This window comes from Salminus brasiliensis, chromosome 18 (genome assembly GCF_030463535.1).
Source record: "Salminus brasiliensis chromosome 18, fSalBra1.hap2, whole genome shotgun sequence".
Taxonomy (NCBI): domain Eukaryota; kingdom Metazoa; phylum Chordata; class Actinopteri; order Characiformes; family Bryconidae; genus Salminus; species Salminus brasiliensis.
In genome coordinates this window covers 27,431,465-27,444,071 of record NC_132895.1, presented here as the reverse complement: position 1 = coordinate 27,444,071, position 12,607 = coordinate 27,431,465, and the positions used below count along the sequence as shown (strand labels likewise).

Below are 12,607 nucleotides of genomic sequence, written 5' to 3'. Positions count from 1 at the left end.
GCTTATTTTATAATATATATCAGTGACTATCAGTGATATCATTTCCTATGGCGGGAAGCTCATTGTTTTGTAAGGATAAATCAACAGTATGTTAATTATTGGTCAAATATGTTATGGTCATGCTGAGTGAATCTCTTATTTAAGTTTTAATAATAAAATGATATTTTAAAAATCCATAAGATTCCATTTTTAGTCATGCTGTGTGAAATCTAGTTTGAGGTTAGCACATAGAGTTAAGGCACAAAATGTTGAAAAATGTAAACTCAGTTACTGTACACTGTGTTTTAATGGTTTAAATTAAAACAGTTTAACAATTACAGATTTGACTGATGAGTTAAATCTTTCTATACTTGAAATGTTCCCCTCAATTCTAGAATTGGCCATCTGCAGTTTAACATGGTAAATCTGCTTTTACTTTTTAAACATAAACGCTTAAGTACAGCTCTTGTTTGATTTATTTATTTATTATATATTGACATCCACCATTCTTCCAGTACAAGGTTTAAAGATTTAAATTATCTGATTTAGCTGGTGACATGTAAAAAACATCTGCCTTTGCAACGCTTAGGGCATCTGGTCTTTTGCACAAGGCACATTGTGATATTATTTTATACATATTATAAATAAATATATATATATATATTTTTTTTTATTATACAATATCCCCTTTCCTCTTCACATTAACTTTTTTGTTTCTTATTATTGTATCATGTTTACTGTGCTTATTGTGTAACTGCTACTGGCTGCTAAATTTCCTTCAGGATCAGTGAAGTATCTAACTACCTATCTATCTAGAGGTGTCTTTGAATTATTAGTCTATTCAAACAAGCTGAGGTTTTTCTTGGATAAATAGCAAAGCACTTTTGTTAGTCGCTCTGGATAAGAGCGTCTGCTAAATGCCTTAAATATAAATGTTAATGTATGTATCTATCTATCTATCTATCTATTATGAGTTTATGTTATGAAAAGCAGAGAAACTGTTTTAATTTTTTATGTTTAATTGGCTAAGATGCTATGTGCACACTATTACCTTCTTAAAACTGTTATGTTGCCCGTAGAAGTATCTGTTTTGAGATGCAGAGGGTACAGCTTGTAAAGCAGTCAGTGTTGCATTGAATTTAGCCTTCTATAATTAATTTACTGTTTAATTAATTAGGGTTAAATGGGCTTCCCCAATCAAAGTAAAAGTACCTGTATAATAAAATCCATAAACAATTTGGTGTATGGCAATGTATAGGTAAGAATATATGGATTTTCCTTATTTCTAACATAGATTTGTCAAATATAGGTGACAAATATGCCATTTTCAAATTTTAAATGTACGTATATCAACATATACAAACAACAAACATAAAGTGCCCTAATTATTCCTTCTTTCTCTCTTTAAAGTAAAAAAAAAAAATCAAATTAAGCCAAAATCAGATGTAAATGAAGTACACGTTCCACACTTTCATTTATTTGCATACATTTTAGTTTCACCATGTTGAAATTATAAAACCTTTTTTACACATAAGTCTTTCTCATTTCAGGGAACTACAATGTTTAAGACATTTAATGACAACTATCCGCAGAAGAATTCATGAAAAGAAATTCAATGCAAGATGATGACATCTATTTTGTGAAGTGCACCAGTCCCTCCTGCAGCAAAACGGGGCAGTGGTGGCTCAGCGGTTAGAGCACCGGGATATCGATAACAGGGTTGTGGGTTTGATTCCTGGGCTCGGCAAGCTGCCACTGTTGGGCCCTTGAGCAAGGCCCTTTACCCTCTCTGCTCCCCGGGCGCTGGAGTTGGCTGCCCACCGCTCTGGGTGTGTGTCTGTACTCACTGCCCCTAACACATGTGTGTGTGTGAGTGTGTGTTCACTACCAGATGGGTTAAATGCGGAGGACACATTTCGCTGTACACTGTACAGTGACAAATACGTGCACCTTTCACCTTTTTTTCACCTTTCACAACCCCACAACATGATGCAGCCACCCCCGTGTTTCACTGTTGGGATGGTGTTCTGAGGCTTCCCCCCTTTTTCCTTCAAACGTAACGATTGTCATTATGGCCAAACAGTTACATTTTAGTTTTGTCCGACCACAGGACAAAATCAAGGTCTTTGTCCCTGTGTGCATCTGCAACATTAATCTGGCTTTTTAATGTTTCTTTTGGAGTAATGGCTTCTTCCTGGCAGAGTGGCCTTTCAGCCCATGTCGATACAGTACTCGTTTCACTGACACACTCTTATCAGCTTCAGCCAGCAACTTCACAAGGTCTTTTGCTTTTGTTCTTGGGTTGATTTGCACATTTCGGACCAAAGCACATTCATCTCTGGGACACAGAACCTGTCTCCTTCCTGAGCGATATGATGGCTGGACATTCCCATTTTGGTTGAACTTGCGTATAATTGTTTTTGCAGATGAACAAGGCACCTTCAGGCATCTGGGAATCGCACCCAAGGATGAGCCAGACTTCCACACACAATTCTTTTCCTGATATCTTGGCTGATTTCTTTAGATTTTTTCATTATGTTACACAAAGAAGCAGTGTGTTTCATCAGGTGTACCTTAAATACATCCTCTAATTTACTCAAATATTAATTAGAGGATGTATTTTAGCTCAGATGTTTAATTCAGATGTTGCCAATAAACCTATCAGAAGTTTCCAAAGACATGACATCATCATATGGGCTGTCCCAAATTGTTTCTTAGGCATTGTAATCTTAGTGTATGTAAACTTTTGACTTAAAGAAAGTAATAAAGATTGCCTTAAAAATTCACTCTATCATTATTCTGGCATTTAGCAAATAGAAATAATTTTGGTAATCCTAATTGACCTAAAACAGGTAAAGTTTATTCTAAATTCATGTCAGAGAGTGAGAAAAAAAATGCATGTGTTTTTTTTATATAGTGTAATTAAACATCTGGTTTTAACTGTATTTATCACATCAATATACGTACATATACATTATATGGAAAAAGTATTCATCTGCACATTCATAGTGTTTTCTGAAATCCAGAGAGAATTTATTCCAGAGACTATAGTTCCACTACTCCAAAGCTCAATATGCTCCAGAGAGGCATATTGGCAATATTTCTCTACAAGAATTAGATAGGATGTATGTGCATTAAACCAAAAAAATGAGTGCAACTTGAAGTAGCTAAATGCATTCACTAGAAGGGGTGTCTACAAACATTTGGACATATAGTGTATGTACTACAATTTATATTTACTTATATGTTTACTACATACACACAGTGGGTCTAAAAATGAAAATATCATGAGATAATGGATTTCTAATTGTATAAGCTATAAGCCAAACATAAAGCAAAAAAAGGCTTGAACACATGTAATGAATATAAAAGGCATATATGATATATGAGAACTTAAATGAACCATTTCACAATATTCCTATTTTTTCAGATGAACTAGTATGTACATGTATGTATTTAAGTATCAATCAAAACTAAGAATGTCCTGATCCAATCCACTGACTCTGGATCGGGGCTGATCCAGGCATTTTCTAATGGATCGGGTATCAGCTTTTAAAGACCAATCTACTTCTGATTCTTGATTTTGTTGCAGCAGCACACCCTTTTAGTTTTGGTCTGCTAACTGGTAATGTTACCAGACTTATCAGTTAAAATAAAGTTATTTTTGTTTTGTTCACCAAAATGTGTAAGCTTTTTTTAAAAAAGTTCCTCATTGTGGCAGTTCGGGCAACACTTCAGCTTAGTTTAGTCATATGTACTGACCAGTATACCATATAGATTGACATCGCAACACAGGTTTGCACAATAGTCAAATCACAGGAAATGCAATGTTGTGTACAGCTAATTTAATTAAATGTTACAACTTTTTTTGCTGCTTTATGCAAAAATAAATTTACAGTTTTCATTTCCATGACATATCTACCCTCTACAATTTTACTCCAATTGTCAATGCAGAGTGCAATATTAAAATCACGACATGCTGGATCCTTGACATCTGGTGAAAACTCCTGTATTTTTAAAAATACAAAATAACCTGCAGGAAAAATTATGTTAGTTTTTTCCTAATACTGTGCTGCCCTAATATACAGTATGTGCATCTGGTTGTAGATTTCTGTAAATAACTTAAATGAGCCATTTGTTCTTTATGTATATGATTAATTTTAAGAATTGACCCACTTATTATACTCAGACACTTAAACAGGAAACCACTGTTATTAAAAACAAGCAATTTTATCTAGTTATACTAAGGCACATTTAAATTAATTTTCAATAGATATGTTGTATGTTTGGTTACATTTGTTTTTTTATGTATTGCTCTCATGGGTGCACTTCAAAATGTATATCACAATCACTTAAATGATTGAAAACAATAATAAATTAGAGCAAGGCATACTTAAAGTTTAACAGCTTTTTCAACATCATAGTGTCTTAAGTTGTAAGGTGTTTGGGCCACCATAACAGCTTTAATGCATCTTTGCACAATCTCTGAAACCATACTGGAAGGATGGACCACCATTTTGTTTTGTTTTTTTTCCCCAAAACATGTTCAGTCAGTTGGCGCTGATTATTACATTGGCCCAAACCTCCCCTAAGCGTTTGACTGGGTTAAGATCTCATAACTGAAGGCCACAGCATATTTTCCTCAAACCACTTCAGCCAGTCCAGGGCATCCTATTGGCAACCGCCTGGTCCCCCACACCCACTTGCCTAAACACTTTAGGCCCTGACTTCAATTAAAAGGTTACAGATAAGTCTCTCAAGTGAAACAGTTGAGAAGTGTTGCAATTAACCCAGCATATGACACAAGTTAGTTGTCAGATTCATGCTCATTCCTTTTAGCAATAGACTCTGCAGCAAAAACAAGCATATTTCTTGAAATGATTAACCTGGCTTAGATTCTTTTAATACCATTTTAAAAACTGGAATTTGTGTCAATTAAGAAAAAAAAAGTAAGAAACTGCACACAAATAAAGGAGCAACTTCCAACTTTATTATTCAGCTGGTGCCCATCGTACAGACATTTATCCATCATAAGAACTTTTCACCATTCTCCCCATCTTTTTAATGTCTGGCATACACAAACTGACCTGATGCCTTTTGAATGTCTATTCCCAAAGTATAATTCCTCTCTGCTACTGGGGTGTATGGGTAATGTGTTTTATATAAACCACACCAACATCCTTAATACTACCAAAAAATGGATAAGATATTGTTAAAAAAAAAAAAAAAAAAAAGTTGCTGCATGCCCCAGTTCACTCCTCAATTTGAAAAAAAAAAAAAAGTGCAAACATTAAAAAACAGACTGTTTAGAAAACATGAGATTCATAAGGTATACCATGGATCCAACGTGTTTAAATTATTCAATGTCCATTTACCTCTTTGACAGACTGAACAAAAGAAAAGTGAGAAAGAACAGAGAAATAAATGGATATAATGGTCATAATACTGGACAGAGGCTTTTGAATTTCATTTTTTGGGTATGGCACACATCTTTTGGTCCATGTATACAGACATTTCTTCTCTGAAAGTTTAAACAGCCACCAAAATAATACCCCCCCCCCCAACCCTCCCCTCCCTCCCTCCCAACCACCCATCAAATAGGGTTACCATCCCTCCTAGTTTCCGAAGCTGAATATAGGTTATTACATCATGGCAATATAGCACTGTATAGGAGTTAAAGGAAGTAGTCAGGTGTGCGGCGGGTAACATGGGGCTCTCCTCTGCGAGGGGCGGGATCAAACTGAAGGCTGTATAAGAAAAAAGACAAAGTTAGTTATGTTTGTTTGGGACACACTGGCTTGTTAAACCACATCTGAGCCTTTTTCACACTAATCCCTTTAATCTTGAGAGATACTTACAAAGAATACTTTAGGGTGTCATCCAGTTCCATGATCGCTGCCTGATTACCACAGCGATAGCAGTAGTTGGGTGCACTGAAAATAGTTACCACATTGCGATCATGGCACCAGTTGTAACCCTGGAACAAAAGAACATGTTGGACAGGCTTAATACACATGGATATAGCTTTAGCTTTACCCCCCCACCCTCATGAAGTAATGATGTGACCTAAATTGCTCAAGCCACATTTGTTTAAGGGTTAAAAAGGGGCATGGCATTGTTGAAGTATTTTCAGTTTCATGTATGGATGTTATTCCATCAGTTGCCGTTGATGGAGTCATGTCGCCCCAAACCTCCCATAAGTATTTGACTGGGTTAAGATCTACTATCTGTAAAAGCCACAGCATATTTCTCTTCCTCAAACCGAAACAGTTTATAAAGTCCAGATACTCCCTAGCTTCCAAGTCTGTTGCAATTAACCCAGCCTATCAGATTAATGCTCATCCCTTTCAGCACTAGACTGTGATATCTGCAGCAAAAACAAGCATGTTTCTTACATTCAAACAATGAACCTGGCTTATATTATTTTAAAACTACTTAGAAAAAACTGAATGTGGTAATACAGAAAAATGGAACTGGAATTGATATCAAATGTCTTCAGATGTCAAACTATTCGCAGTTTCATGTGTTTACGGATGCTACTCTACTCACCTCCATCACAAGCTGATGTGCTCTAGAAACCAGGGTAAGGCCATTGGCATGGTTAAAGGTTTCAGATATGTCCTGCCCAAAAGTGTAGCCTGCACCTCTAGGTGAGATCCCCCAACCTCCACGGTCATCTGGATCGGACCACAGCAAATCGCACATTGGACCCTGAGGAAAGCAGAGCATGTAAGATTTTGCATATGACATAAGTATTCCACAACTGGAATAATCAGGTATGTCAGGTATATTTACCCCCAGCAACTGCTAACCCTTCTGCCATTTACCTCATGTGGAACTTCCTGCAAACGATCCAGTGCACGAATGTGATCCAGAGTGTCTATGGATGGTGACAGTCCTCCATGAAGACAGAATATCTGAGAACAACAAGTTCAACTATATCATTACAGATTCAAACTGCATTTGTGAAATCATCAATTGTTGCCAAATTGAAGGACATACATACCTGGCCATCTACCAAGGCTGTCAGGGGAAGGTAATCAAAGAGGTCTGTGAAGTATTTCCAAACATTTGCATTGCCATATTTTCTTAGGCACTCATCATAAAAGCCATACACTTGTGTGATCTGTCTGCTTTCATGATTTCCTCTGAGAATTGTGATACGCTCACGGTACCTAACCTGAGATTTAAAATATGAAACAATTAAGAATTAAAACAAACACACCAGTTTAAAATGTATGACAAGTTGCCCTCTATAAAACATACCTTAAGAGCTACAAGCAGCGTGACTGTTTCCACAGAATAATAGCCTCGGTCCACATAGTCTCCCATGAAAAGGTAGTTTGTGTCTGGGGACTTTCCCCCAATTCTGAAAAGCTCCATAAGATCGTGAAACTGGCCATGGACATCTCCACAGACAGTTACTGGACATCGTACCTCTTGCACATTGGATTCCTTTGTAAGAATTTCTTTAGCCTAGCAGAGAAAAAAAAAATCCAAATTAAAATCAGACTGAATAAGATCAAGGCACAACATTATCCAATGTTTTTATCCAATTTCAAACTCAGAGTGCACACTAAACCCAGTACTGTCATTTTTGGTGCTTTAGTGTAAACATCTTAAATCTGAACAAAAAACAAGTGATCAAACATATCCAACACATCCACACATTCATTCCAAAGTCACAATCCTAACATTCAGTGCATGTGAACATACTTTTACTGCACCAGTCAATTGCTCAAACACAAATTTATAGTAGAAATAGCAGTTTAAGCAACAGTAAAGCAATAAAAAAATATTTAATTATATTGTTTCTAACAAACCATAGCACTGTATATTTTAAAAATATGAAATCATTTAACCACAACGTGTAACCAGACACATTTAACTCTTAAATTTAACTTGTTCACTGGTAGAAAAGGGCTGCTCTGTTCATGCCAGTATTTATGAATTATATGAATATATAAATGGTGTATTATTTCAATTAAGATAGTTTTGGCAGAAATGTTTACACTGCTCAAACTTGCTATATAAAAACTAATTCAAGCCATAAAAATACCCCCCCTCCTCTTAGCTTAATAGCCTATTACCAACCAATGGGGCTTGAACAGTAGTCAGTCACCCAATTTCAAGATTATTATTATTATTATTATTATTATATTTGGCATAAACTTCTACACCATGACAGAAAACCTTGATCTCCTACTAATATGTTCATTTTGCCCAGTAAACCTGCACTGCTTAAATAAGTTATTGAGGAAGGATTATGCAAACATTATGATTTTTAGGGTCACAAATGTTTTCTATAAAGTAATTAAAAACACCCAGTTTTTACTGCCTAGTTAGATTTCAAACTTTTGAATGCCAACATATACATATAATATATCCACCCACATAGCCAAACTCACTCACCCCACTCTCTTGGTAGGTGCCCTAATTACTAAATACGCAATTTAAATAGGTATCTTTAGCAAAATTTAATACCCCTCTTGAAAATATTCAAACATCCCTGATAAGAACAATGCTCAGTTACTCTAAACGTAACTCTCTTGACTGTCCAACACTTTTTTTTTTTTAAAACAATTAAAGTTACTTACTTTCGAGTAAAAAAAAAAAAAAAGTTTGAGGCAAATTCTTTGCCTCAAGGCTTCGTTTAATTAATGTGACCAACGTCCATCTATGTTAGAAGGTCTTTGCTATCGTATCACTCCCACTTTGCAGATTACTGCACATCTCCGGTCTCATTGTTTTACATGCTTTTTTAAAGATTTAAAGTGGTGCGATTTATTTTGCTCTCTATGGCAATAAATGAAGATACCGGTGTGCGAGTGTTGGACCAGTTTACGCTGTGAGTGCTGTGTTCACACCGCAAAAAAAATTATATATTTTCATAATAATAATTTGTCAATGCTGCAGCACCTAAACCGAAAGCATCCTGACATGAACTGCACTTCTCCAAGCAGACTTTGAGCCACTACAGTGTATGTTTACAGTTGCTAACTGCTTACACTAGCACTTGTTAGAACGTTCAGCATTTGTAGCCTTGTAGGGAAATTAAGTACCTTTATCATTTTTGTTATGTATTCCTTATTCCCAGATGGGCTAGGCAGGGGGTACACCGCTTTTTCCTTTTTCTTAAGAAGAAACTAAGGACAAATAGACTAATACGCTGTTAAAGTTGTATTTGATACTTTGAACTTCATGTACATCATAAACATTTCACAGAAAGGTTGATTAAATGAGCTTAGTTCTGGAGGCAAAAAGGTTTTAAGCTTTGATCTAGTAAAAGTGTTGAGTTTTCTAAGAGGAATAACAGCCAGATGCTTGCCCATTTTAAGAGACCTTTCATGTTACATAACACTGCTGATATAGTAACACAAAAGTATGATTTATCTGATTACTCAATTAATCAATTGAAAGAAGGGGGGGAGGGCAGAATACTGGATTCCAAAAACATAGAAAAAAATCTCAGAAACTACCTACTGAGGTCACCAAATTCGACAGTCACAGATTATGGTCTAACCTTGTCTGTTTTCAAACAGTTTGGTTGTAGTTGTGCAGAGACAAAGATGACAGTCATTTAAAATGTTGCTACCAGACAAAGTAAATCAGTTTAGGCTGGAATCAGCCGAAAGCCAGTATAAAGAGACTTAGACCAGTTGTTCTAGACTCCTGCTACGGCTTGATGAACATAACCCTATATCGCCTAAATTTTTTTTTAAAGGCTCTATTTCCAACTTCTCTGTTTTTAGCCAAGTCTGAGAATAGTATCAGAGACAATGTTAAAAGGTTAAAAATGCCTAAACTAACTTTATTTACTGTTTCCCTATACAAGAGAATATTGCAAAGAGAGGTCAGATGTCATTTATTAAGAGGACGAGTGCTGCCTATTGATTCTCTTCAGCCAAGCTTATATACAATATCTTTGTTTTTACATGGTCTAAAAGAGTAGAGCAGTTTCTCTTACTAAATCTTCTGGTCTAGAATTGCAGCTGGCTCTCCAACTCTGCAAATGAATGATGTTGAACACTCTGCATGTATGGACATGGAATTATTGATGCATTGATCACTGTGCCACTGCACTTTTCCCCCCCTACACGTTAGATGTCAACATTTGCTCACAGCATTGTCCTTGCCTCCAAAAGATCATAAAAAACAAGACAACACCACTAAAAGGATAAAATCAACACCTCTACTAAAATATACACAAGTAAACGCAAAGGGCAATATCAAGGCCATGTCCAGATTTTGCACAGTAAGTCAATAAAAGTATGGAGAAAAACAAAAAGTAAGTTGTTTTTTTCTGCTCTTATTTGATGCTAATGATTGTACCTTAGCAGTTGTGTCCCTTTCAGATCTATGCTGGATGAAAGCACAGCTTTAAATCACTACAGTTCCCCATTACTGTAGCCATTAAAAATTACACTGACCTGTGTTTTGCTTCTACTGCTTACTGAAGTGTCTATTTTCCAGCACTGAAGAATGGTTTTAAGACTTGCTGATGCTAAAATGCTAGCACCAATGAAACTACCATCTCTGTGATTTAATTACTGCATATTCAAACTACAGTAAAAGGCAGGCTAAAAGATGCATTACTGCGTTTTAGTCGCAACCCATCCAAAAATCTCACATATGGCCATGTACAGATTTCATTATACTGGCCGTTCTCTTTCATTATTCGCAAGTAACCTAAAGCTATGTTTTCAAATACGGGGAATATTTGTCACGTCTCATAACAGGCAAGCATATGTAAAGCAAATTCGTACATTTATGTAGGAATATATGATTTTATTTAATATTTCAAATCGTACATTTAGCTACCTAAATGCGCGCATATGCTGCCATACATCAGATTTCTGTATGGGAAGTATGCCATTGTTACTGAGAAATACATTTTAGATACTAGGCACTGTGTAAATTCATTAAATGTTTTTTAAGAGTTTGTACTAGCTAACTATAAACTGTATGTCTGGGTGCAACACAGCTTCCTAAACATAGTTATCCAGGTTAGCTAGCTAGCTAAATCATGTGGAGGCCTGTTTCTGATTTTACCTAGCTAGCGCTACTAGGCCTTGAGGTTTTAATAAAGCTTGTCCAACAATTGTCAGGGTGACTGAGGCACACCGAACCACAAGGAACCCAAATGAGTAACTAAGTAGTAAGGTTTACGAATAAAGCTAATGAAAACGTCGCAGCTATAAATTCATTAGCTTAATAAAAATCACACTCGCTAGCTAGATAGCTAGCTAGCTAGTTAGCCAGAAAGACGGCGCCATTTTGAGTGTTTGCGCAGTGAGACAAGAAAGTAGCTGTTTTTTTGATAACGCTACAACGTTTTAACGTTAGTTCAAGCGAACGATAAAATAATCCTATAATAAGTCTCTATACCACCTAAATGACAAGCGTAGCACCTTATCCAAACACACAGCACAGTGAGCTAAGTAACCAACGTAATCATCAGTCAGCTAGCTAGCACTAGATAGATGCTATTCGACCCATTCGTTTGTACGGGGCACTCTGTTCCAAGGTAAACACCCGTAGCTACTCAATTAATGTGCATTTACGTCACTTATTACGATAACTATTCATACTCATAAAATACTTATTTTGGTAATGAAAATTAGTTTAATGGTGTCCGGCGCCATCTTGCTGCTCACTTCACCCAAGTAGCCTAAGTGCGCTTTCCAGCTAGCACTAGCCCTATCTCTGTGGTTAGTATGTGGAGGCACTGCACCATTTCACAAAACGGCAAATTCTTCACAACCGGATTGTTTTTTTGTTTTGTTTTTTAATACACATACCTTCTCACAGAGCGTTTTAACCTGGCTCTCCGAAAGCTGCTTGCATTCGTTAAGCTGCTCGATCCATTGATCAAGTTCCTTCGTAAACGCTTTTTCGTCCATATCCGTGTTGGTGATTTTTAAAGCGTTTTGACTACAGGCAGATCACTTTCAAATAACCCCCCCTGTATCTCGTAGCCTTCACCCGGTTTCAAGGCGATTAATTTCAGGGGTTCATGTGGCTGCTATTCTTTTTCTTCTAATCAACTAAAAGGCAAAAACCGTCAAGGAAATAACGTTACACGAAGACGTCAGTCCCGCCCTGAGCCCCAAGTCAAGTACCAGCCTCCCTCACAGATGCTGTTACCGGCTGGAAGCGCCGCTCTAATTGGCCGCAGACAGGCGGACCGCGCTTCTTTATTGGTCCTTCGTATAAACACGGTCTACACCCTTACTAAATCGGAAAGGTCCAAAACGAAAACCAATGTATTATGTTTGTGTTTAGAGTGTTAATTCAGAACTTGTCTTATAAATTCTTATTTTAGGTGTAAGATATATATTTTTACTAGTAATATGACTCATAATGACATTGCGACATATCCTTACGTTTACTTTGACCAGTCATTTGTTACCATTGATTTACGTTCACTCTCTAGAAATTGTAATTGTTGGTATCAGCACTGTAATTCTGACTACTAAAAAATCCAGGCCTAGATATCAACACGTATATCATAATAAGATAAATATTGTCTAGTGTAAATGCTAATTTATGTATTTTTTTCAATTTGAGATAAAATTGTATTTAGTTTATTTATAAATTGTGTTTAGTTTTTTTATGTTTACCTTTT

General features: G+C 36.3%; 1 protein-coding gene across 2 annotated transcripts; it reads right to left on the bottom strand.

Annotated features, from left to right (window-relative positions):
- Positions 1 to 5,564: 5,564 nt before the first annotated feature.
- On the bottom strand, positions 5,565 to 12,118 carry ppp2cab (protein phosphatase 2 catalytic subunit alpha b). 2 transcript variants are annotated; one of them, XM_072661566.1, is made up of 7 exons: positions 11,781 to 12,118; positions 7,246 to 7,455; positions 6,986 to 7,159; positions 6,807 to 6,896; positions 6,529 to 6,690; positions 5,838 to 5,956; positions 5,565 to 5,726 (listed from the first exon to the last, which is right to left on the bottom strand). In XM_072661566.1, the coding sequence occupies exons 1-7, from the start codon at positions 11,880 to 11,882 to the stop codon at positions 5,654 to 5,656; spliced, it is 930 nt and encodes a 309-aa protein (XP_072517667.1). In that variant the 5' UTR covers positions 11,883 to 12,118; the 3' UTR covers positions 5,565 to 5,653. The 2 variants fall into 2 exon arrangements, with proteins under 2 accessions (XP_072517667.1, XP_072517668.1); XM_072661567.1 differs by lacking the exon at positions 11,781 to 12,118 and adding an exon at positions 9,042 to 9,377.
- Between the last annotated feature and the right edge of the window lie 489 nt (positions 12,119 to 12,607).